Below are 26,565 nucleotides of genomic sequence, written 5' to 3'. Positions count from 1 at the left end.
TATAACACTGAAATCTCATAGATTTAAAACCAATTTTAGCAAAAAATATAACAACTTTCATGGATCTCTAGTCATTAGACCATTGAAACATTACTCATGCTGTTATTAATATGATGAATTTGTTAATCTAAAATTACCCAACCTCATACTAGTATTTCTGTTAGAGCCATGTAGTACATTTATTTCAGAAAACCAATTTTAGTAGCTGCTCCCTGGCTTTCTTTGGATGTATACTTACCACTTTGTGATCTCATAGGACATTTTTATAGCTGTTCATGGTGACTTCAATGGCATTTCTTACGTTAACAGTCAATTTATTTATTTTTTATTCCATGCTCTTTGTAAAATTATCTCATGAAAAATGGAATGAAATTGTGTAAGGAACTTTTTTTTTACTTTTTCTTATCAGAAGAGTGTGATGAGAAGATAAGATTATTCTTTAAGTACTTATGAATTTTAGTATTGGCTAGCCAGCCAGACATTTTACTGAGTGCAGGATCAGTGTTTGTTATGTTCCTCATTGACCCCAGTACCTTTGGTCATCAAATAAATAATTGTCAATGGTGCTTTTAGCTGTGGGTATTATCTTATGGTTTAAGTGATAGACAAATGAAAGTGTGCAATATAGTTGAGGCTACAGGCATATCACACTGCACAATTGCTTTAAGTTTGCACGAAAAATTGGGTGTGAAAAAAATCTCCGTGAGTGGCCAGCCATGTTTGCTCACAGTGAAGAATAAATGGTATCATATGGTCAACCCCGAGGCTGTTTTGGTGCTTTTCCGCTGCAATTCTGGGGATTTTCCACCTCAATATATAACTGTTGATAAAATATAGATTCGTCACTCTACTACAGAGACAAAATAACTGTGGAAACAATCGAGTTTTGTAGGAGAATGGGCTCCAAAGCAGGCGAAGATGTTGAAATGGGCCAGTCATGTCATGGCAACGACATTTTAGAGAAGGGAAAATGATAATGGGAGATTGTTATGCTTCCTTATTTCACCAGTTGATGATAGAAATCAAGAAAAGCGTTCTCATTTCAAACAGAAAAAGTTCCTCCTTCAACAAGGCAATGCATGATTACACGCCGGTACAGTTTCAATGGTCAATATTACGGAATTAAAGATCCCATTGTTATGAAATTCACCATATTCACAAGATTTGGTTTACAGTGAATTTTTCTTGTTTCTCAACTTGAAGAAATGGCCTGGGGGACAAAGGATTTTGCCTAAGGAGGAGATCATTGCATAAAGTTATGCCTATTTTGAGGAGATCCCAAATATGTTTGGACAGCTGAAAATACTTAGAAAATTGCTAATAAAAATTTATAGAACTGGAAGGAGACATTGTTGAAAAATATAAAAAAATTGACCCTATATCAATTGTTTTTCTACCTTTTTCTAAGACCAATTGAAGGCCCTCATATTTTGAAGAAATTTATTCCAACCATGCACAACCTGTCCCCCTGAAAAATTGCACAATTAGAGCTATAACTCAATTGAATGTAATAATCTTGTGTCTATACAAGTCAACAATTTTTTCAGGAGAATCCTCCCAGTGGTGAAGAAGATTTGGATCCCGAGCTATCACGTTATTTGAATCGTTCCTACTGGGAGCAGCGCCAGCAGTTGTCAGAACGACAAGACATGCCGAACTCAGTGGCTGACGATGGAGGTGTCCCCAGTGCTCCTACCACTCCTGTCTCTCAATCTAAAGGACAGGTACTCTTTTATCATTATCAATCAAATGGTTAACTCTTTCTAGAGGTTTTGAACTCAAAGCATTCACTCTCTCCATTACAAAGATAATATAATCAAATTCAATGGTGAAAATGGTGTCTTTTCACTCGCATATGCATTGTAACTAAAATTTAATAACATTTAATGAGTTGTATATCAAATTATAATTAATCCCTTTCTTCTAGCAGCAAGAGAATGGAGAAACTGGCGAGATTGAGGACTTCATGGGTGCTTTGAGAAGCCAGGTGGAGATATTTGTTAATCGTATGAAGTCAAATTCTAGTCGTGGACGGAGCATTGCTAATGATAGCTCAGTTCAAACTCTCTTCATGAACATAACTGCCATGCATTCTAGACTTCTTAAATATATCCAAGAGCAAGATGATCGAAGATGTAAGTATGTTAATTTTATTTGTATTTAATTATTTTTTTCTGAAAGAAGCTCTCATTTTTACTTCTAAAAACACACAAAAGTACAGTGGAGTCCGTACATAATGAAGTTGAGGGGCCCAGAAGTGTACTTTATTACATGTGGGCCTGCTCTTCTGAACTTAAAATTGAACTTGGAACCAAGCTTTCTGCAGTTATATCATGACCATTATTTTTTATAATTCTCCATGTCTTAATTAATTAATTCCATCACCCTTGCCCGCTCTTATTACAGCAGTAGTGGATATGCCAATATATGTCCTCCTTTATTCCAATCCCAATTAATTGTAATGAAAGTAACCAGAGAATTAACAATATAAATAACAGAGAATATCATTAAATATCAGTTACATACCCTCCAGTTTTGGACTGTCTGTTCCTAAATAAGTGTAAATGTACATATGGATATTAGGCAAGTAATTGTATGAGAAATACAGAAACATTTGGGAAATTAAAATTGGGCTGCTGATCGACACCCTGGATAGAACTCTCTATGTTTTAAAATGAATATGATATTGCCATAATGTTTTAAAACAGCATAGGATCAGAAAAGTGGTTTCCATGAATGCTTCAAAACCATTGTGCAACGTCGGAAACTACACTGTCAGACACCACTCCACGTAGTCGCATCTCGCACAAGTTGTCCGGGATGTAACTGCTGTGGGATGCGGATATGTGATTACTGAGCGTGATCTCGCACCACGGTGCTTGGAAAACAGAAACACGGAACTTCCGTGCAGGCAACGGGCACGCAATCACACCATCGCTCAGCGGTGGTTATAGGAAACCAGGACTAATGGAAAATTTTCTACGCATCGAGTGCCCAACTATGACTCATGCTATCTCTACTTTGTCTTCCCTCACTGCTTCACTTATACTTTTCCCTTTTTCTCCAGTTAGACCTATACTCATCACGGCGTAAACAAGTCCCTAGTGCAACAAAATCTCCGGTTCCCTTGGGCCGATTCAACCGCATGTGAGGCCACGGCAATAATTGCGAATTTGCGATATGAAGTATGCAATTAAAGATTGTTAATAATATTTTTCCTAATTTATGATTGGTTAAACATTGAAAAATCTATAAAAGTTAATAAAAAGTTTTTTTTCCCGCCCCTGATCGTCGTCAGTACTTCTGGAGCAGAAGTCCAAGTAGACTTGAAACATTCCTTGCCAGCAAGTAAATAAAAAAATTCGATTTTACGAATGGAATTCTAATAGAAATAATTATTCCGGTGTAGCCTACTATTAAAATGCAATTATCCTGGTGCTTTTGCGACATTTTTACTTTTTTATAAGATTGCGGAAAACGTCGAAAAAGTGTAAAACTCATGCACTGATAAGCCGCGGCATGGATAAACCGCAGCCGGATAATCGGAAGTCTGTTGTATGTGTGTATTGGCTGAGCTCAAAAAGGAATGCATATTTTTGCTTTTATTGCCTACTGTCATGAAGTGAAAGATTGGTTTAATGGGGTTCTCCAGTCAATTCTCACAGGAGTTAGTCCTTTAACATTTTCTTTTTACCTCCTCAGTGTTTAAAGTAAAGTCCTTTTATATCATGTTACTGAAGGTGTCAACGATTTTCTTGGTATAAAAGATTTTTTTTAATCTATGGGCCAGTTTTTTTACACCCCATTTTGAACCCCTTTGCATTAATGTTGTGGGGACATGTGACAACTTGCAAATTATTTCTGTTGTATTAATACATATACCAAAGTAGTTAAAAACAGAAATAGTTTTCGATTTTCGTCTAAATTTACTTTTTCCTGCAATAATGCATTCCCAATGCTCAAATCGAGACCAAGACTAATAATCCAAACAAAACATTTACTTTGGTTTTCCTACCATTGTTTGCCCTTGAAGAATTGTTTTAAACAATAGGATGTTTATGCAATATGATGCATTATTGGATGTTATCTATGAGTGATATTCCAACTGATCCATCTTTCAGTCTTTCCGTCCAATGCAGTATATGGTTGAAAAATGCACAAAACAAGCTGCCAAAAGTTGTCAATAGTAGACTTTCTGTTGAGTTTTTTCCCTTATTCCTAAAAATTGATTTTACTTCTTCCTGGGGACCAAGGTCGAGATTTTCAATTTCAAAAAATATTGTTTTCTTCAAATATGCGGTGAATTTAATGTTGACTTTTTGTTAGGACTGTTAGTTTCACTACGTATTATAGAAACTGTGTATTATCCTGTTTTGCAAAATTACGATTTTATTTATGATGACCCTTTTGTCAAGGCCAATCAGACGATTGAAGGGTAGTATATTTATTGTCAGTATCACAGAAATAGTGCGAAAAATTAACTACCTTTGTCTTGCTCTCTACATGGTAGGTGAAATATTTATCCTAATACTCAACCCTTGTGAATATTTGCCTTGGGCTTTTGATTTAGGGGAGTTGAAGGCTTCAAGTGGAATTTGATCCCTAGACCTTTTGATCTGAAGCCAAATCTTTCACCCACTGGGCTACCATGTCCTTGTGAAGGACCTCTTGTATATCAAATTTTGTTATCATCTTCTATCTCGGTGTAGACTCAGTAATAGAGAATTTAGTCACACCTATCCATATTACATTTTCATGTAGTAGTTACAGTTGTATTCAGGACATTCAAATCTCAATTGGTTTTAAACTACATATTTGCTTTGCACTAAAGGCATAAAATTTTCAAATTGGCTTGGTTGTGAATAAAAAATAGTAATTGGTGTGCATCCTATCACCTCTTGAATTTACTGTATTGTCATAATTGTATTTTAGAAGGCCCAGTACTCTGCATGCATGGTTATTGTGTGTAACATGGTGTGCATGGTAGTATAAAGTACCAATAGCAGAATTTTACCAATGTAAAGAACAGTTTTTATTTTAATTCTTTACCTATTCACATACACACAGTGTATGTAGTTGTTCAGTAATTTGGAATTTTTTCATCGATTGTTAGTGAAAGTTTGAAAAAATCAAAATTTTCAATTTTGATTTGAATCAAAATTTTGGAATTATGAATATCTTTGATTTCTTTCAGTGTACTATGAAGGACTTCAGGATAAATTGGCTCAGGTGAAAGATGCTCGAGCTGCCTTAGATGCCTTGAGGGATGAACACCGAGAAAAGCTAAGGAGACAGGCCGAGGAGGCAGAGCGCTTGCGCCAACTCCAGATGGCACAAAAATTAGAAATCATGAGGAAAAAAAAGCAAGAATATCTTCAGGTAATTATTTTGTATAGCCTTGAGGAGATACCATGTTTTTTTATTATTCATACTGTGACGGAAGGCACCATCATATATGTGGTATAAAGAGGGGAACACCGGTTGTCCAGCACAGGGAATTGAGGAAAAAATGGTGTGCAAGAATTCACCAAGATATATTTCACAATACCTTATCACGTACAAAATTCACAAAAACAGCCTAATGAAGGTGAGGACGAATGTATGATAATGAAAATACAGGTGAAGATGAGCAAAGCAAAAATAACATACAGGCATCCCCCGAGTTACGTATGTCTCGACTTACGTTAATCCGTACTTACGTAAGCGATACCCGTATTTCAAATGATTACGTTAATTTTCGAATGCAAGCGCGAAAAAGTAGTAATTCACTCGTACAACCTATTGTAGAAAAAATATCGAATAGTTATCAAGTTTTTTACGTGCTAAAAATAACAAAGTGACCCATTTTTGCCATTCCTCGAAGGATTTTCATCAATTTCTGTAGAATAATCGCTTATAAATCCCAAGTCAGCAATCAATGTGAAAATTTGCAGTTCTAGCGATGGATGTGGTTGCGCTCATTCCTGTAATATACAACTTGTTATACAGCATGCACACCCGAACTCCGACTTTCTACTATTTAAAAATTGTATCCTTTAAGTTTGGACATTTCCATCTGTGGAATTAAAAGAAAATGAAGTTCAAGCAGAAATCTTTATTGCGTAAAAGAATTGATTAGTACCCACGTAACGGCATTAAAATTTTGAGTGTTGGGAATGAATGCCGGGAAAAAGTTAAGAAAAAGTTGACACACGATATTAATTGCGTAATTGTCTCCATGTTATTGGTGGAAAATTTTATTAAGCTGAATTTTCTCGTTCTCTCATATTGTGTGCAACTGTGAATGAATATTGCGTCATTGAAAGCTTTTCCTTTGTTGCACGTTAATGACGGAGTTGGCTAAATAAAAGTTCACTTTTAATTTGCTTCGTGCTTTGGAAATACTCTTCGATGTTTCCAGCGAAGTAAATATCCAATGACGATATTTTCATGTTACTTTATTGAGATATGAGAGAATGAAAGTATGTTTCTGTGCGTGAAAGATTGAGTGTATGTGCGTGTGAAGGTATCTAAGAATATAGTAATTTACTGGTATTTTTTTGTGTGTTATTTGCCCGTAATACTAGACACTCCTACGTGTATTAACTGTGACAGTGAAACCACCAGATTCATTGATCAACGTAATATATAAAAGGCAGAAGATATAATGATTATAGGTAGGTAGACGATGCATTCTTTGAGCCCTTAGATCGCAGTATAACATAATGAATCAATTTAAGTATTCAGTTTAGTAATGTAGCGTTGAGATACCGTACTTTCCCGAATCCATGCGATCGTTCAACTCTGGGAATAATATTACGCATTTTGATTGGCAATGCTCGAGATGCAACTCTCAGCCTATATTAATATTTATCGCTTTTGTATCTAATAACGTAAGAATACGCGGTAGAGTTCATGAATATCGCAGTGAATTGAATGAAACTTCTCCGAGAATATACCGCGCATTTCTCCGCTGAGAATTTCACCGCACCGATCGCAATCTCTGAAGCACTAATGCGAAGGTTCGACTTAAGTAAATTTCGACTTACGCAGATTCTGCTGGAACGCATCTCTTACGTAACTCGGGGGATGCCTGTACATAAAACAAAAAAGTGAATGCAAAGCGACCTTTACCCCCCTCCAAAATATGAGTGACATAAAAATTAAATAATTAGGGCTGACTTTCACACATGCCCTTAAATGAATTTTCTTGATCAACAAGAATAGTTCACTGTCTAATTTTCTTAGCACTTTATCTAAAGTTCGTTGAGGACAGAATGTACCAAAGGGGCCAAAAAGGAGTAGAAACTCGTGATTCCTTGACTGGGGAAGTGAGAGCATATCTGGATGATTAGAACGTTGGATGAGTCGCAAACAGCATCCTTCTTACTTATTTCTGGCGAAGCAGGATTTGTTGGAGCTGTCAATGGAGTCGCGGCATGGATCCCCACAATTGCGGCTCCGATAAAAAATGTTGTCCCCGGCAGGGAAGTGACATGCCAGCTCTCATCAACTTCACTCTGCTCCTCAGCAATGTCCAACAATGGTGTTGTCCTCCTTCAGCTTTACTCTGCCTTATGCGGGAGAATCGTGACTATTGTGTTCAGACATACTTTCTTCCTCTTGAATTTATCCCCTTTCTTCTTGTATTTGTTCTTCCTCCCAAGACACGCACACATCGTGTTTTTATATCCCTTGGGAGGGGTATTCACTGTAGAGGGATGGCGGTTTCCTAGTGAGAGGGGATTACCTGTTCAGTTACACACACATGATAAGATCATAACCACTCGACCATGATGCCACACACTTGATAAGATCATAGCCTCAACCACCACTCCACACTCCACCATGATGCCACGTACAAATGACAAGATCATAGCCTTTCAAGTACACACAACCACTACTCGACCAACCCCTGTCCGAGCTGTCACAATACCAAATTTGTAACTCATTTTTTTTTTAAGAATTTTATAGTCATTTTCCTAGAGAACGTTAGCCTTGTTATCAAATAAATAAGTGAATTATCTTAATAAATAAAAGATTGTAGCACTTTTCCACAAAATTAATTTTGTGGAAAAGTGCTATTATTATTATTTATTTAAATATGTCTAACTTCCACCATTTGAAGCCTGAATCTGTTGAACTTATTCCTAAGTGAATTATCTCTAGGATCATCTGCTTTTACAATATCTCCTGCTACTCTTCAGTGTCAAAACTTAGACCATATTGCCAAAAGGCTATAGTCTAACCAATAAATAAACCCTATTAGTGCCACACTCTTTAAACTGATGCACACGAATGAATGCTAGAGATTTTTTAACTAATTTGTACAATTTTTGTAAAGATACGATCATGTTGAAGCTTTTGGAAGCTAATGGCATAATTGAATTGCCTTAGCCACTCTCATCAAGGATCCGTCATAGAGCTAGATTTTTGTAAATCACTTCAAATAGATCGGTGATGATATCACCATATCTGGAAAAGAAGAATGAATGTTGTTGAGCTCTGTAGCATGGCAATTTCAACAGTAGGGTAGTTTCCTTCATCAAAGAAAACGAAATGCATTGATTGCGATTCCTTACCCACCATTAGTATATTCATAATATACAAATTATTTGGTTTTAGAAATCACAGTTTAGACGAATGGCAATTGTCAATTTTAACCTCATTTGAAAAAGGCCAGATTGGCGCCCATGCGATTCCACTACACGTGACGTCACAGGGACCTAGTTTCTATACGAGTAGATAGGAGTTTCCATTGTCTGATATTACCAATGCATATGCATGTGGCACAGAGCTCAGGGAAATATCTCTTAATAATCACCTATTAAAGTTACTTAAGTTCGGAAAGTTTCCTTCGTTTGATAGGGTAATAATAATCCTTATTTAAGCCAAGCGCTACCTGCTAGCAGGGTACTCAGCTACCTGCTAGCAGCCTTTGTCGCATCAGTGCCCAAAACCTCGCCCCAAGGTCACCTCACCGGGCAACAGCTGGAACCAGAAATACGTCACACGGACTTCGGGCGCTTGAAAATTTTCACTTTTCGTTTAATCGCAAAAAATAGATATCGTCGTTCGAGAATCTAAGAGCGTGAAATGCATACCCCAGGAGTAATTATCTTTCAATTTAGGCAATAAAAAAATAATGGGAAACCACCCTATTCCTGTGAAGGTTTCCGCAGCTAAGTTCATGAGCGCAGTTTTCCAGGTTCTCGCCACAGACAAATGCAATTGGAGAAGCCAAATAACTGCACTCATATGGCAGAAATGTGTCATATTAGGGCTCATTCTTTTTTGTATTTGGCACAGATTTCTAATACAGTGGAACCCCGATCTATCGTTCCCACATTGATCGTTTTCCCGCAGCCATCGTTCCGTGAAGTATCGTTTTCCCGCATTGATCGTTTGAAGATCGCGGTCCCGTCGTATAATTTTCCCGCATCCATCATTTGACGAAAATGAGATGAAGAACGTGTTATTTGTGGCTAATAGCGACAGACACATAGTTTGAATCTTCCCCAGGAGATTGAAATACTATAGGGAGAAGCTGTGTGCCGTGGGATAGTTACATTAGCGCATTTCCCAAGATCCACTATCCGCCTCCATTCAGCACTCGCCTCCCCCACTCTGAAGGTTTCCTCTTCTCCGAAACAAAAATAAGGTCCCAGCTCGTGCAGGGATCGTATTATGAAGACCTTAGCTTAGAAAAAAATATCAAGGTACACGAGAACAATAGAACCGTGTTTCACGCCTCTCCGATTTTCGCCCACTGAATTTTCTCAGCCTATGAATCACCTACTAGCCCAAAAGGTATCTAGCAATGAATTTTGGTAATTGGTATTATACTTATTTGATTGAAATATTAGTAATGTGCACGTAATTCAAAAAAGAATAATACCAAACATGACGTATTTCTAACGTTATTTAAGCATTTTAAGCAAGGAAATAGTTGGAATAATAGGATGGTGATTTCTGGTGAATCTCGATATCCTCGCAGCTGATTGTGAGCTTCTCAGCCGTTGATGCAGCATTTTTTTCTAAAACAGAGCATCAGGTTACAATTTACGAGTTATGCTACAAGTCTCACTTGTCTGAGTTGCTAATGAAGCGATGTCTTCTCAGGATATTTTGTTTCTCCCTACTAGCAATTCGAATTCATTCTGCTCATCTGGCGCTACGCTAATTAGAAAAGAATGGGTAAGTTGTTTTTTCTTTAGGACAAAAAATTTCATGGCGCAGTAATATAGTCATGCTTCACCCTCTGCAGTAAGCTCTGCTTATGCCGTATGTGATAGCATTAGTGCCGAACTTCACCTCGTGCGAGTGGTTCCGTACTTTCCAGGGTGAGTTGACTTTAAACCAGCGAGTGTTTTCCGTGTGGGTTCAATGAAGTCCGGTTTCATTTTTATTCATCTTTGGATCATGGCCCTTCTGAAGAAAAAGTGAGAACTTAAAAAGATGGACTGAAAATAATTGAAGACAAAGAAAAGAATCCGGGCTAGAAGCGCATGAATACTGCAGAGCACCTCGGGTTGTCCGCTAGCACATGACGGCAGGGGTGGGGGTAGAGCGAGATACCGCTGATGAAAATAAAATTGTGATGAAGCCGAGGAAGTGGGATGAATGGCGTGCCGCTGACGATTAAAGCAACATTGTTAATGCTTTACACATTGCTTCAATCATATTAAAACTTTAATTATTAGAAAGGAACATTTCAAATAATAAACTATTTTTGGCCTTTTTGATCCATCTCACAACCAATCACTGCGTCAGCAAAAGCTGCTGTTTTAGGCGTAACATGCACATTGCTCTCGTAAATATGTGTACTTGAAATGGCATTTGAAGGATGAGAATTTTTAAACCAGGCAGAAATCCATAATAGCAGTGAAAATGCCGAGTGGAGTACAAACATTTTTAGCAAGGTGGCGTGTACCTTTAGGATATTTGAAAGAGGTATAAGTCGAATCAATAATATGATCAAGTGTTTCGATAAAGTAATAATATTCCTGTAATCAGCTAAAATCTTGTTTGAATCCATTAATAAATATCATAATTTGCACAAATCCAGTGTTTCCTGGGACATAGACAACCTGGTCAAACATTCCCGCATTGATTGTTTTCCCGCATTCATCGTTTTTTTCATCCATCCCCCTGAAAACCGATAGATCGAGGTTCCACTGTATTGAAATCATTCGGATGTAAAACAGTAGCTGTTGAAAGTTATTGGTTGTCTCCAAAGAACACAGTAGGTGACTCATTTTATCAGTTTGTTTCAAATATTGGGGACCAAGACCCAGGGATGTGATCCGATAGAAAAAGCACTTAAAAGTACAAAATTCAATAGTCTCGGATGGCTGTCATTTTGAGGCGCGAAACTGAAAAAGCACAAATCCAAAAAGGTACGAAACAGAATGGTACGAAACCACCTCAAATCCAGAATGGGGCTATAAGGAAAAAACTGAAGATCCGAAAAGGTATGATAGTTAGTACCATAAAGTGAAATATATTTAAGGATCTTTGGGGCAGAAAGAAAATGCATTTTCTTCAAAATGAAATAATAACCACTGCTTTATGGGCCACGGTTCCTTAATAATCAGCATTTATGTGATTTTTCATTTTTTACTCAAGAGACCTGACTCAGCTATGTTCAAAGGATAATAACTTTATAACGGTTCAGTGGCTGAGATAAAATGATAATTATTCATCATAAGGGTACTGGTTTCACATATATAAATTTCAGAGAAATCTGTGTTGGTTACCTGACACCCTATTGATTTGAGATGAAATTTACAATTACCCTTTCAATTCTATGGTTGGTTGTATTCCAGATTATCACGGCTGTGCTGAATTTGAATCAGTTTCATAATCAATGCACACCTCACTGGATAAAAATTGTGCCATATTCCAAGTCACTGCTAAGGTCTGACCCTTTATGTTGCACCAGCACTTGATATCCTGCTGTGCAGAGAGAAGGCTTTGGCTTTTAGAGTTTACTATTACTATATAATGACTATAATGGAAAATAATTTTCCTGTAATTAATTTTTTTCCTGTGTACTCTACTGAAGTTTGGAATAGGGCTTTCACTTAAGTTTGTTCTTATTTCATTAAATTTGTATTATAGAAAGAATTTTGTATTAGCGGCATATTTATTAATGTCAAGAGTTGTAGGGTTAATTAAATTTTCATAATTGATAACACAGACAATTTTTCTTTTGATAGTATCAGCGACAGGTAGCCCTTCAGCGTATGCAGGAGCAGGAAAGGGAAATGCAGTTGCGGCAAGAGCAGCATAAGCAGCAGTACATGGTCGGTCAGATTCCATATGGTGTTGCTCCCCAGCATTTCATTCCTCCAGGAATAGGTGAGTTCAGAAGTCCCTGACAAAATAAAGGGGTCAGCCGCCTGTGAAAAATTTTAATGCAGCCTCTCCTAGCTGTTAATCAGCTAGCTCAACTCCTAGCTGTTAATCATTTAATGTTTTTTGGCAAAGAGTGCTTTTGGAAGGCATACAGCTTAATTTTGTGAATTTGTAATTTTTGTCTACTTTTTTGACTGTCCCATGCCTGAACGGATATTTTATTTTCTATTTCTCAATGTCAATTTAATATGCTGCCTGTAGATTTTACAAGGTTAATGCCCTCTAGATGTAAGTGTGCTTTATTTTGTTTTATATTTACTTATGTGCTTGGGCATTGCAGAAAAAAATTGATCGTATTTGATGGGAAATATAATAACATCAACTTAGACCATATTAGGTAAACATAGAGGCTAGATCTTTTATACAAGGGACTTTGGCCGTTTTCCAATTTGCAATTATTCACCCTTCGTGCACTTTTCGATCGTCAACTTACGGATGTGACGACAGCAAGGGTGGATCCAATCGGTTGAGGGCGCAAGGGAACGAAGGGTAAGTGAACTAGGGAACGCGGATGCTCCCTCGCTCCCTTCCCCTCGTAGGAAGCGGACGTCAAAATGGCGGCAATGGAAAACTCAGGAATCTTGAACTGGAGTTTTAAGTAATTTTGTGTTTATTATGTGAGCTCTTCTACGTTATATTATATCGGCATTGTGAATTCTTGCTCTTCGCATGCAAAAATATAAGTATAAAGGTGAAATTGATTCTTAAATCAACCACCAGATATTCTAGCACTACCCCGTGCGTCACATTTCGTTACTGCCAATAGTTCGCATCATTTTCGTTCACACTTTATGGCGCCAGTAGAGCATTAGTAAGGGAACAGGGTGCAAGGGAGAAAGGGATCAAGGGAATGAGTGCATACTACGTGGATTGGAAAACGGCCTTTGACTCTGCCCTTCCCTTACTGAGTTTTTTCTGTATCCACTACTGATATCTCATAATTGCTAATAGATTCATGAAAGCAAATGAAAGTTAGAACGTTAATGGCTTAACTTTCACATATTTTATTGACTTTGAAATGTTTCAGCCCCAAAAAACCTATCTTGTTTCCTAGTAGGTACTAAGGACCCTTGGGGCATGGGTTTCCATTATTTTTAAGTAACCAAATGTAAGCTCATGAATAAAAATTTCATTTTGGTCATTCTAAGACTAGGAAAACATAAATTTTCCAAATTATGAAAAATATGGGCCCTAATGCCCTTATAATGCTACTTGCAACATCTCTTTTATTACTTTTCAGTGAAATAGCTTCAATCTGTGAACGTGTGTATGATGCAAGTCTCTGGACAGGCAGAGCTCCCACCTGCTCTTGTTAGTCAAAATTAAGTCCCTTAGTATGTTTTGATAGCTTCTCAGGTTATACCTGTGGGTTTACAGAAGGGGGATTTTTGTTTTGGGGAAACATTCCTTTGATCAGAAATAACATGATGGCTCATTTCTCTTCTTAATTTTGTTTTTCATTGATCTAGGAGGTAGCACACTGTCCACACCTTCCATTCACTGTGACACTCACACACACTATTTCACCCTTATCAATGGGCCGATTTGAGATGGGGTAGGTTAAGAAGACGGTTGGCCTGAGGTTAGTTGGGATTGAGGTAGGAGATCAGTTGGGGAATGCAAGTTGAAATGGGGCAAATTATTTTAGTATTCCAGGTGTCTTAAACTTCAGATTGAGAATATAATAAAATAAAGGAACTGGCATGTTTTGACCAAATATAATTAATTTAGTCAGGTAAAGTGTAATATGATGTGCATAGGCTGCTGTTAAGAGGATTAGCTTGATATTTAGAGTCACCGTTAACTTATTTTGTGGCTAAAGTTAACATTTATTTTTCGTTTTACTTCCCATTTATTTCAACTTCTATAATTATCTGATGTTTGGCACTTGTTACTCATTTTCAATATGTCATTATTTAATTCACCGCTATTTCATCTTTTTCTAGGACAGCCACAAGGATACCACCCACCTAATTTACACAATTCTCCAGGCCATGGCCCTTACCCTCAGCCAATGATACCTCCTGGAGCGGGGCCACATCCGTCATTCCCACAGCATGGTCCACCCAACCCTACCTCTATTCCAGGGACAATGAATGGCAGTAATACTTATGAATACCCTATGTATTCAGTAGCAGGTGAGATAAAAGAGTTTCTTTCCTTTTTGGCACTAGATGTTAAATGTTTTTGACTATATCTAATACAAGCTGCTTGTATTTCCCTTGCTGTACCTGTGAGATAGGGCTATTTTTGAAACTAATTGATGATAGCTGTATCCTAGATAGCCCCATAAGAGTGATTCCTCCTCCATTTCCTTAACTACATTGAGAAAGCAATAAATGAAATAAAAAAAGGCTTTTCGAGTGAATATCCACGAAGAAAAAATTATCATGCTAAGGTTTGCGGATGATATAGCCATCATAGCAGAAACAAGAAAGGGTGTCTACCTTCAAATGCCCTCTATTCACGCAACTCGTGGACGTGCGAGTATTCTGCCGCCCAAAAGAAGATGAAGCATTTGCGAATATTAATGCCTCAATATTTTCAACAAAATGAACTGATTATTTATCGAACGACAGTTTACTACATGAATTTGAGACTGAGCACTCCCTGTTAACTTCATTTCCTACAGATCGCCAGAAATTACAGAGATTAGGGACTCTTGGTGAAGGTTTTCCGGTGATGAAAACTCTCGCTATGGCGAGTGCCAACACCAAAGGGTTCTCGTAAAAACGAATTTTTTTAGAAGCTAATTAGCGTAAATTGACAGTTCCTCAGCTATCTCTCGTAATGGTGGGGGTCTCACAATAGCCCGTACTCGCTTTAACAAGGTTCCACTGTATTTGAGCATTTATATGAAAATAGAGCCATAAATAACTAAAGGGAGCTCTATCACACGATTTTTACCATGATTTGATGGAAAACTGTGTTCTGTCTCAATTCTTCAGTCACTTAATGATTGGGATAGTTGAATACCTTTTTCTTATTTACTGTGGGGTATGCTTTCATATGGAGCAAAATAGTCATAACTAATGGTTAACATGAAAATTACAGCATATTGAAGGTGTGAATGAAAAAATAAGCGTGAAACTATGGGTCTATAGCTGAAAATGTTATTGATGTTTGTAATCGCAGCTGCATTAACAATCTCTAGTTCTCTTGGTATGATTTGCGGAGGTAGTTAGGCTGTCTCAGTGGTGTCTCCTTGCTATGATAAGTGGAGGTTTTAAGAGATAAAGAGGTGTGAACCTTGAGAGGTTAGCCTATAAATTTAAATGTAAATCTGATGGGACCTTAGGTGTAGAACAAAGTATGCAGGTTCACTACATAGAGGTTTTACCGTAAGATCACACACTACTACAAAAGACTCTTCCTGTAGTCAGTAGTTTCTACCCCATGTGACACATTTACTCCAAAAATGCTTATGTGTAGGACTGTATAGCACCCTGGAAAACCTGGAAATCTCAGAGAATTCTTTTATTGCCATACATTGGACACTCTCCCTCTTGAAAAGTATTTTGCATTTTCTTTTATCAATAATTGAGCTTCAGAAACTGTTAAAGGCTAATATTTAGAGATATACATAGGTAAATTTTACAATTCAGATGCATCACTGGTTTTCCCTTTGGATGTTCTTTTTTAATTGACTCATCCAATGTCTCTTATTTGGAAATAGAATTGTAGTAATTGTAGTAAGTTAATGATTACCTATTGACACAGTAACATTCCTGAATGTTTTCTTTCTCGTAGCTGATTTTGAAGTCTTATAGTTTGAGACATAGAAAGTCTGTATAAGTTGTTTGCCTGAGTCTTAAATTATCGGTTATATGTTATGAGATGTAAATTCACGGAGAGGTTGATGTGGAAGATATTAAGAAATTTTAGCAAATGGATTACTGCAGCCACCAGTAACCCATATCCACTATCTCTGTGTTGATATAACCTTTCCTTTAGACATTAATGTTATCTTTCTATTAAAAAAATGATCATGTCTTTTGTGCTTTCTGAGCTTGATCAGTTATGGTTTAATCATATTTGGCCTGCTGCAGTCTAGGAATTGACATAATTAATATATGTGATAATTGATCCTATTATTACTTCTTCGTTCAGGGCTAGCCAACAATAGCCAAGGACCTCTTCCTCCAGGACCTCAGCAAATGCAAGGAGCTCCTGGTCATCCAATGATGCCTGGGCCGAGGCCGCTGCAAGGTCAAAATGCTATGATTACAGTAGGACAAACTTTACCTGGACCTACACAAAGCATAGCAATGGCTCAAAATAATCAGCCTTTGCCTGTGTCTCAACAAATGCCTATTGTTCATCCCATGCCAGGAAGTCAGCCAATGCTTGTTGGTCAACCACTCCCTCATGGTCAACCAATTCCTGGTGCTGTTCAAAATATTACCCATGGGCAACCATTATCAGGCACAGCTCATCCAATAGCAGGACAGGCTGTTGCTAGTCAGAACATGCCTGCTCAAGTTGCTCCTCATTTTCCCGGAATTGCAAATCACCAGGAGGTTCCACCACAGTTATCACATCAGATACAGCCAGATGGGGGCCAGCAACCTAGTGGGCAACAGACTGCAGAATTGATTAGCTTTGATTAGTTTTGTCTGTTGGTTCCCGGAAATATTTGAAAATTGGCATTGGATAGCCCAAATGAAGCTGTGTTATATTGAAAGTATGAATATGTTTAATCTGTCATGCAATTTACTTTTAGTCCGAAACAAAACAGGAGCAAGGAATTGAGCATTGTGACTCAAGTGTAAATAATTCTTTGCAACATGATATAAGGTAATTTGTACATTGTAATTTTTAAAGGAATATGTTAGTAGCTTCTGAAACGATTTGAGGGGGCCACAATTTTAAAATGTTTGTCATGGGATTTGTTAGCAGTATTCCTTCTTTTAGGTTTGGGATTTATTAATAGTACCTACAGATGCTAAAATACTTGTTGATGATCACTTTCACTAGTCTGTAAAGATCATGTATGTCTGTTAATTGTCCAAAAGACTATTTTATTGCTTATTAAATCATTACAGAAGCATCCTATAGAATTTGTTACAAAAAAGGGTGGAAATTTAATGTATTACAAAATGGAATTTCAAGAGAATGCATCTGGTTAAACAGGTAAATTAAAAAATATGCCACCTCCTGGTATTCTCTGAGATGAGAGGTGAAGTCTACCATCTGGGGATTGGTGGGTTTCTACTGGAGCAGTTGGATTAGTTCCCGGAAGTTTGGTGATGGACTGGCTCATCTCATTAGTCTGAAAATGGTATCAATGAGTACATATTGTGTATGTCGTTATAGGTGACATAAGTATCACTTCAAAACCTTAATTACTCACCAAACATGCAGGAAACAATAATATACATTCAGTTCCTAGTGGTATGTGATTGAAATAAATCCTCCTTCGACCATTAACCTATAGGCCTGCTTACAAAGTTCATAAACGCGTATTAGTTAATGCATGAATGCACAAACGATTTTGGTGGAACAGAATATATTCAAATGCATGAGCCAAATGAAAACCGGTTCTATTTTCGATTCATGCACTTGCAGAAGTTGAGTGGTTACACGGTGCATTTTTGTGTTCATGTGTGTTAAGGCTAACTACGACGGGCACATAGAGTGAATCTTTGCCAAAAGATGGAACTACCATTGGGAGAACCTTAGTGCCATAGAGTAGTAACTATGTCTCACATTTCCCAAAATCCACTATCCCCCGCACAACAGCCCTCAGTCCACCCCTCTAATGTTTCCCTCCCCTCCGCACTTCCCCACCTAACTTGATATAATACGAGGAATTAAAAATACTAACTCCAAATCTGTGTTGCCATGACTACGAAGGCCCTTGGCATAAACGCTTAAATCACAATCTTGAGACCTTACCATGAGCAGATTGTAGTCTCTGAAACTCCAGAGAAATGTCATGCAATGCATTGGAGAATTCTATCTCAGTGTTCACATTTGAATCAAAATTACCACCAAACATGTCAGAAGGTTTTCATACAGATCCAAACTCATTGCCAACACATGCTTATCAATGGGACCTCAGCAATAATATGACTCGCAAATGAATACTACCGCTATTATTACGCATAAATCCAAAGTTAGGGCGACGTTTTAAAGTAGCAACATAAACATTGTTGGTACTACACAACAGTAGAGTACAACAAATAGTACAGGGACAGAAAAAATTAATGCTAAGCTAATTGGCATCTGGTTGCAGTGAGCTTAAGAACTATTTGAAGATGTCCTTCCTCATATTTTCTCGTACAACCGAGAATTTTCAAAATACTTGCACCTTGTACCAGGGAATTTCAATCATAGATGCCACAACAAGATAATGTGTAAAAGGCCCAACTAAGATTTTTTTCTGAAGCATGTTTCATGTAGGTCTTACCTTAAACGGAGTTTCATTTCGTAGGGACATCTCCAGCATTTTGGTCATTGAAACTGCTGGAGATCACTAAGGTTCTGCAATTGTGGTAGGTTTAGTATCATGCTATGGGTCATGGGTTCCATGGATCAAATCTCTATGGTTGATGATAGGTATTTCACACAATTTTTCATTTTCTAACCTCAAAAACTTTGAAGAACTTAGTATGAAATTAGGTATCGACAGTATGTTAAAGCACGTGTGCGGGGTTTGAATCGGATAATCAACATCAAAGCACGAATCTGATCTAGAAAACATTCTGCTTGTATTACAATAAATAGATTGCTAAAATTTTTATGATGAACGTGTCAGTCCATGAGTTCTATAAAAATCAAATACTGATTATATTTTGATAAGACAGGAAACTAATTCTCTCCAACTTGCTCAATCATGAGTAAATTTCCACCAAGTTACTTGTCTTAGAAGTTGTCCCACTAACTCAGCAATAGATAAAAATCATAGTTTTTACTTTTTTAGATTTTTATGTAATGTCAGATTATAGACCCATATTCAAGCTCTAGTTTTTTATTATTTTTTTATTCAAACGTGGGTTTGCAACAAAACATCGCAATACTGAACAAAAAAAACTGATTTCTTGAAGGTAGCTAAAATATATGCTTTCATCACTCTGCTTAGACGAGCTTTAAGGAGATTTCCCTCAACACAGGGGAGGAAGAGGCCAATATTAATCACAATGTAGTTAATGGTAAAGTGTACTGAAAGAATAGCTGGACAATATGGAAAATGTCGAATTTCAGTTAACTGTCCCAATGGCAATACCATATGCATTGACAATAGGAGTTGAATTTCAATTGATAAATCTGAGCTTACGAACTTCACAGCCATGCGACATGCACTGGACCTCATGAGATTCTTCGAAGTTTCAAAGATCAGAAAAATGTCCACATTGTGAGTGCAGCACCCAATCATGTCACCACAATTTGTTATGTTGAACCTATGTTCCATAGCATGACACTACTAAAATCCATGGTTATTGGACACAATTTACGGAAGCACGCGTCAAAAGACTACCAAATAGTCGTTTATTAATATCGTCGGAGACACTTCACTCATTACACCATCGGAACGATTGTGCTTTTAAGCGGTTTCATTGTCGAAAATTTCGGTTCACAGGTATCCCAACGAAAGTAAACTCAGTTTTAGGTGAGACATGGTCAAATGCATAGAAAATTTTAGTGAGAATCCCTAGCAGGGTCTTAAACGTGATGTACAACTGCGACGTGTGTGATTGTATTTATCCGGTACAAGGGGAATCTAGTTTTAAAATTCCCGGTTGTATATGGAAACGTTGGAAGACGGACGTCTTCAAGTAGTTCCTCAGCTGCTCGCCGAATTCACACGCCAACTTGCGATAATTTTTTCCAAGCCTACCTGTACATAAAAAAAATACGGCTAACGTAGTGAACGTGTCTTCAGTAAAGCTCCTCTTCGCCGCGGAACCACTCATAATGACCTACTTTAATTAGTAAGAAACAAATTGGCAATTAATGCCGAATTGTCTTTCGAATGAAAAGGAATTGATTCATTCAGTACTTAAAGCTATTACCAACATCAATGTTCGTTGAAGTGCACCTTTTACAGAACGATCGCCTCAATTGACTACCCCAATTATCTCTTAGAAATACCGTCGGAAAGAGTCAATGCAAATACGGGTTGCGAGAAAAAATATTAAAACGAAACTACCAAAAGCAACTTTACCTACGCAACGCGGATTTCAAGATGTCCCAAGCGCAGAGAGGCACATTCGCAATGACTAAGCATTATTTTCGAGTCTGACAGCTCAACCATTTTGTTCGGACAGGTAGTTAAAGCAAGCATTATGCCACTAGAGGGGAAAAAAGCTGACAAGAAGAACAATCACGTACGTAAAAACTTTATAAAAATAAAGTAATAACTACGGTGGGGCTTCAGTGATCATGTATCTGCTTTGTTACCCCTCGATTCACTGTATGTTACTCTGTTTCTCTCCATAGAAAGAGCCATTATCACCAGGGCCGATCTTGGACATCAGTGACGATGAATTGGTCTCAATTTCAGTGCGAGACCTAAACAGGCAATTAAAATTACGAGGACTAAATAGAGAGGAAATTGTGCGCATGAAACAACGGCGAAGAACTTTAAAAAACAGGGGCTACGCAGCCAGGTAAACAAAGAAAATAATTAAATGCATGTATTGTAACCTAAGTGTGATATGGTTCTAATCTAAAAAATTACTTAAAACAGTTGCCGTATTAAGCGCATCGAACAGAAAGACGAATTGGAAACAGAGAAGTCACAGGAGTACCAAGATATGGAGAACATGCAGGAGAGCAATAACAAGATGAGGGAAGAAATTGAGGCTCTTCACAGCAAATTTGATGCCTTGAAAAAGTTTGCTTTGCAGAAGAAAATAGCTATCCCACCGGATCTCATGAGCATGTAGTGATTCCATCATTACGCCCATTCGCTGTATTCACATTACGAGCACGTAATGTCAACACTAAAAACTTTCGCTAGATTCTCATTCCATACTTAATTTTATTGCCAGTGTTCATTATCACAATGGTTTCCAACCTTTTTCTCATGCTTTTTATAATAAAAATGTGCATAAATACCTCTTACGACTCATTTTGTTCCCCATCTAGAAGCACCAAGGCCAATAACGTCACCATAAAAACATTTATGCTATTTCCCATTAATTTGTATAACTGATTAGCACTGTAATGTCTGGGCCACGTAAATTCCTCAGGAAAACAAAGAAGCCGTGCTATTTCTCTAGGAGAAAAGTATCTCACTCCCACTCTGTCCAGTACTTCCGCCATTTCTTCATTACATTTTCCTTTATTGTCCGAACCAGCTTCACGCATGGTGTCCATTTCCTTCAGAATATCAAGGGCTTCATCCTCCACAAGCAATGGACAAAGCACAGATCCTGTACCTTCAACGTAGCGTCCATAGGCCTTCGTAAAACAACAACAACGAGTAGAGGAAGGAAAAGTTAGGTCAAGTACACCAGCATATTTCTTCAATATCTTCATGGGAACCTTGTATCTCGTGGCATCGCAATTATTCTCCAGGATTGTTGATATCATAAATGGTCGTCGAAGTTTCTCTGGTGAACAGCTAACTAATGCCTCTTGGGAGAGACCCCTCCCAACCAAAATTTCAATAATTCTTTCGTCTTGCATTGGGATACTTTTCATCTGTTCAAAACATAAAAAGTTTAAATGAATAATATTATTATATAATTAATAGCATATACCACAAATAGGTGCCATAAAAATCCGCATATTGAGAGAAAATTGTACACTCACCAACTCCCCGGACTGAAAATTAAATTTCAGTGGTTTTCTCTTGGCGAGCAAGTAATACCGAAGACGGCTACATGGGATATAATAGTCCGTAGGGTTTAATAAAAACTCTTGGAAAGTAAACCCACATCTTCCTAAAACGTCAACCAAAGCGTCTCTTGAGTTAGACGTTTCAAATCCTTGAACATTTTCAAGTAGTAAATACTTGATTGAACTCAATTTTGGTAGCAATTCGATGATATGCAGAAGGGCGTTAGTCCTTTCATCGCAGTTGTCTTTCTTTAATCCCAACCTTAAAATTACACGGGAAAAATACATTGACTTAACCGGTGAGACTTGAGTTCCTAACTCTCAGGTGTAGAAGGAACTTACCTCGTGAAGGGTTGACATGGTGGACTCATGGTAATCATATTTGCTTTCAGTTTCTCGAAATCTTCGCAATTTAAGGACTGTATATTCCGCTGATATACCTTTGTATCGGGGAAATTGTGCTTGTAAAGTTCATTAGCCGACGTATTTATATCGATTGCAGCAACAACATTGTAAGACATGCCAGCTCCTGAGCAGAAGTATGAGTTAGCATTAACATCTAGAAAGGATTAAACATTACCATTATAAGTCTTACCTTTTAGGGAATAATGCATGCCACCTATGCCACTGAAGAGTTCTACAACATTAATCATTTGGCTAAATGTAATGATTACGATGTAATTTTTAAGGATGTCATCGATAGTCGCACATTGCATCCATCCGATGTAAACAAACCTGTCGAAATACGCTGCTCTCTTGTTCAAAGTCCGGCGGAAACATCAAATTAACGGATCGAACCAACCTACTCAACCACTTCATGATGCCTACGTAGGGGTAAGCCACAATGATATTTTCAAGCGTTATTGTCAATAACGCATGAGGATTGCTTAGGAGTAGTTCTTTATAATAGATTATATTTTATACATTGACGACCTAAAGCTAACACTGGGAAGCAATTTCGATCCCTCTAATTGTAAGTATTATTCGACTTCGTTCGTATTCAATCAAATGTGGATATGGGATGGATTGGCGAGTTGGGTACTGAAATCACTGGAGTGCCTCTTGAAGGGCCTGGATGCAAATTTAAATTGCGAAAAGAATTATTATTTGTTAATCGGACAGCTGCTTAAGGAGAGCACTTCAGTGCCGTGGCCGTTATATTTAAAAGAGTCTTCACATACCCCTATGAAAAAATTGTATAAATCTGTTTCAAATTAGTATACATTCTTATACATTGTCATGGCAATGTATAATAATGTATAAAAATTTGAAACAGGTTTATACAATTTTTTTATAGGGGTAGGAATATTCAGTGACAGGTTCGCCCTTAGGTAGATTTGGTTTCCCGCAGCGGACTATGCTTTCATGTCCCACGCAACCCTTAAGAGTGTGTGATATAAAGTAATTCGGCGTAGCGGTGCAATTATCATAAATGGCCATGGGAAAAATTATACAATGGACCGGGAATCGAATCACGGACCTTTTGACTTTTTCTGGGCCACTGCCCAGACCACTATATACGCTATCCAGATTCCTATACCAATTATTTAATTCCTTCTCATAAGAAATAAAAATATTCTGCCGCAACAGGAAAGTCTGTTTCGATATGCACTGCCTACAGGGCTGCTAATAATTGCCCCCGGGGACCACGCAAAAATTACGAGAATGTTTCTCTTGTAAGTACAAGAAAAACATTCTCGTAATTTTTAATAATAGTATGCGTTTCGTAAAAACTATTTCTAGCGGGGCTTCATTCAATATTCAATTATGAGTCTCTGAGGTCATTAATCAAGCTCCTAATGGGAGAACTCGAACACTCAAAACATAAAGAAAGCGGGCAGTGGCGGCGTGGCGGATACAGATGGGGGGGGGGCGCCCCCCCCCCCCCCTTACGGGGCCGCCCCCATTGCCAAACATTGTAGAACCGCAATTGCAAATTTTTTATATTGTGAGATATTAGCTTATATACGTGTATAATGAGTTTAAATAAAACTTTCTCCTACTTCGCAACGTGGCTTGATTAATTTTCATTACGATAAAAGTAAAGATAACTCAAGATATCCTTTGCGTCCCCCCCCCCCCCCGCCCTGAGTTTTTTCTGAATCCGCTACTGGAAGCGGGTGATACCGCTGGTAGCGGATTCCCTCCAAAAGCTGCGACTTTCCCTCCCCGCCAATGTGAAAATCTCCCCTAATTTCTTTCACTCTCCACACCCTCAAACGTTTTTCCACGGAATAGCTTCCCCGTGCACTCCCCCTGAGAGTCTTTTCCTCCGCGGTGTCCCTGAATCCGGGTGCGAAGCTACTATACAAATACTCTATAATAATACTGCTTATCCTTATACTTGAATATAAAATTTCTTAGAATGTGATTGCAATTTCTTATAAGATTATACATGCATATGTACTGTGTATACGAATAAGTGAATGATTTTCCATCAATAACATTCTTAAGCGATCAAGGTCTTTGCCTGAGAAATGGATATTTACTAAGTGTTAACATCACTTAATACCAAGTATGTTTATAAAAGTATTTTAATAACTATTAATATTATTTCTGTGCCACGGCGATTCTCACTTTTCTACGGAAGAATTACTATATATCCTGCTGAGCAAGCAAACCCTAAGATAGTAAAGCCTGAGTACGTTGCATAACATTCAGGAGCTAATTCAAGAGAATATAGATTCGTAATGGGCAATTGAGTAAATATATTTATGGTACATCCTTTAAAATAAATTGCTTACGTATTTTTAGGATGTCTATTGTACCGAATGATGGATCAATATATGATGTGAAGGCACGAAAGGACGCACGCAACCAAAAATTGATTCGGCATTCCAGAAGCACGCATATCTACGTATAAAGCACTGCACCTCTTTACCTTCGTGTGTGGTCGTGAAATACAAAGATTACAAACCAAGGAAAGAATGCGAGAATGAAATTTAATTTCTCCTTCGACGGGAATTGTGGTGACTGAAGTGACGATACTCTCTGTTACTCAAAGATTTAATATCCGGAAGAAACGTGAATGCCCCGTAAAAATGTACTGGTCATATTACGAAGTTTACATACTTTTAGAAGCTTATGAAAATTATATTCAGGCTAATTATTGTTGTGGATATGCCACAAAGGACGTATGGGAAAACATCGTGTACGACATGGGCCAGCATGGTGTGCGAGTGAGTATTGCATCACATTTGATTTTGTTATTGCTATAAGACATTTGGTGTTGAGTGTTGGACCAGTTCAAATTTTTCGTCAAATTTAGTGCGGATATATAACCATATTTATCGCGAGATTTGAAAAATAGTAGAAAATCACGAAAAATAATTTGTTTGCTTATTCTAGGTCACGAAAGAGGAAGCGCAAAGGAAATGGAATAAAATGGTCCGAACCTACATGAAGATAAGATTTTAAATTTTAATTAATCGGGCTGAATTATATTTTAAATAACTGGAACATCCTTCAAAATGTTAAATATTACAGAGAAAATTATTTTCACCGCTTTTAATTGATAGGTCACGGCTACAGGATGACTGATATACATAATGTATAGGGGTAAATTAATTCCAGGAAAAAATAGCTACAGAAGTTATAGCATGAAGTAAATTTAAAAAATCCTCTATAGGAAAAATGGATTTATGAAAGAAGGAAAAAAATTGAAGATTGAAAATTATTAGAATTTTTTGCTCGTCTTCTAGTATTCAGTAAATTTTTCGTTTTGAATGCATAGCACATGAAGTAAGGCAATGGCCACCGATACATGTATATTTTTCACTGATGTGATCATTACCTTTAGCTAATGAAGTTGGAAGGAATGGTAACCTGTAGGGTAAAAGTGGTATTATTTTAAACCAGAGTTCAAACCGCTCCGTTCTATAAAACCACTCAACGATTCTGATACCCTCTTACCGCACCGCTACTACCGATAATTCCCACCGCTACCGTGGCAGATATCGGTCTACTACCTTCGCTCCAACCTAGCTCATGTTATTACTTTTATAACTTGCTTAAAACGGTAGTCGTAACTGTCATTCCAATTCAAGATAAAATCGATGAGCATGTAACGGTGCATGGGACTTGCTTTCCTATCATCCATTCTTACATTCTAATCTCACTATTGCCTTCCGAATTAAATTACCATGCCAGACGATTTGCGGTCAATGTGAAAGTCGGGTAGATAGCAATATGAGATAGCATTAAAGTAGTGAAGAGATTATAACCATCTCACCCAATGGGTATTCTATAGTCACCATCAGTTGCCGTAAGCAGGCATGAAGAAATATATGCAAGCGGGGAGATAGTTAATTGATGCCGCCCCCGATCACGCCCTTCCTAGGAATTCCTTCCTGGAATCGGTGCATACACGAGTTAATT

General features: G+C 37.6%; 3 protein-coding genes across 4 annotated transcripts in view; 2 read left to right on the top strand and 1 right to left on the bottom strand.

Annotated features, from left to right (window-relative positions):
• Positions 1–17,449, top strand: part of LOC124159171 (hepatocyte growth factor-regulated tyrosine kinase substrate) — a 52,349-nt gene extending 34,900 nt beyond the window's left edge. Inside the window, exons 10-15 of one of the 2 annotated variants that reach the window (XM_046534795.1) lie at positions 1,548–1,724; positions 1,928–2,135; positions 5,195–5,379; positions 12,201–12,342; positions 14,346–14,537; positions 16,510–17,449. In XM_046534795.1, coding sequence (XP_046390751.1) covers positions 1,548–1,724; positions 1,928–2,135; positions 5,195–5,379; positions 12,201–12,342; positions 14,346–14,537; positions 16,510–17,009 — 1,404 coding nt within the window. In that variant the 3' untranslated portion in view covers positions 17,010–17,449. The remainder of the gene's footprint in view (positions 1–1,547; positions 1,725–1,927; positions 2,136–5,194; positions 5,380–12,200; positions 12,343–14,345; positions 14,538–16,509) is intronic. The other variant, XM_046534804.1, reaches the window with a different exon arrangement.
• Positions 17,450–20,250: 2,801 nt separating this feature from the next.
• LOC124159191 (transcription factor MafK) lies at positions 20,251–21,461 on the top strand. Its single transcript, XM_046534829.1, has 3 exons — positions 20,251–20,729; positions 20,842–21,011; positions 21,092–21,461. The coding sequence occupies exons 1-3, from the start codon at positions 20,688–20,690 to the stop codon at positions 21,288–21,290; spliced, it is 411 nt and encodes a 136-aa protein (XP_046390785.1). The 5' UTR covers positions 20,251–20,687; the 3' UTR covers positions 21,291–21,461.
• On the bottom strand, positions 21,366–23,116 carry LOC124159183 (tRNA (cytosine(38)-C(5))-methyltransferase). Its single transcript, XM_046534816.1, has 4 exons — positions 22,784–23,116; positions 22,531–22,717; positions 22,162–22,450; positions 21,366–22,050 (listed from the first exon to the last, which is right to left on the bottom strand). The coding sequence occupies exons 1-4, from the start codon at positions 22,902–22,904 to the stop codon at positions 21,466–21,468; spliced, it is 1,182 nt and encodes a 393-aa protein (XP_046390772.1). The 5' UTR covers positions 22,905–23,116; the 3' UTR covers positions 21,366–21,465.
• Between the last annotated feature and the right edge of the window lie 3,449 nt (positions 23,117–26,565).

Source organism: Ischnura elegans, chromosome 1 (assembly GCF_921293095.1).
Source record: "Ischnura elegans chromosome 1, ioIscEleg1.1, whole genome shotgun sequence".
Lineage (NCBI taxonomy): Eukaryota > Metazoa > Arthropoda > Insecta > Odonata > Coenagrionidae > Ischnura > Ischnura elegans.
Note: the sequence above shows the minus strand (reverse complement) of the source record. Positions and strands in the feature narration are given on the sequence as shown.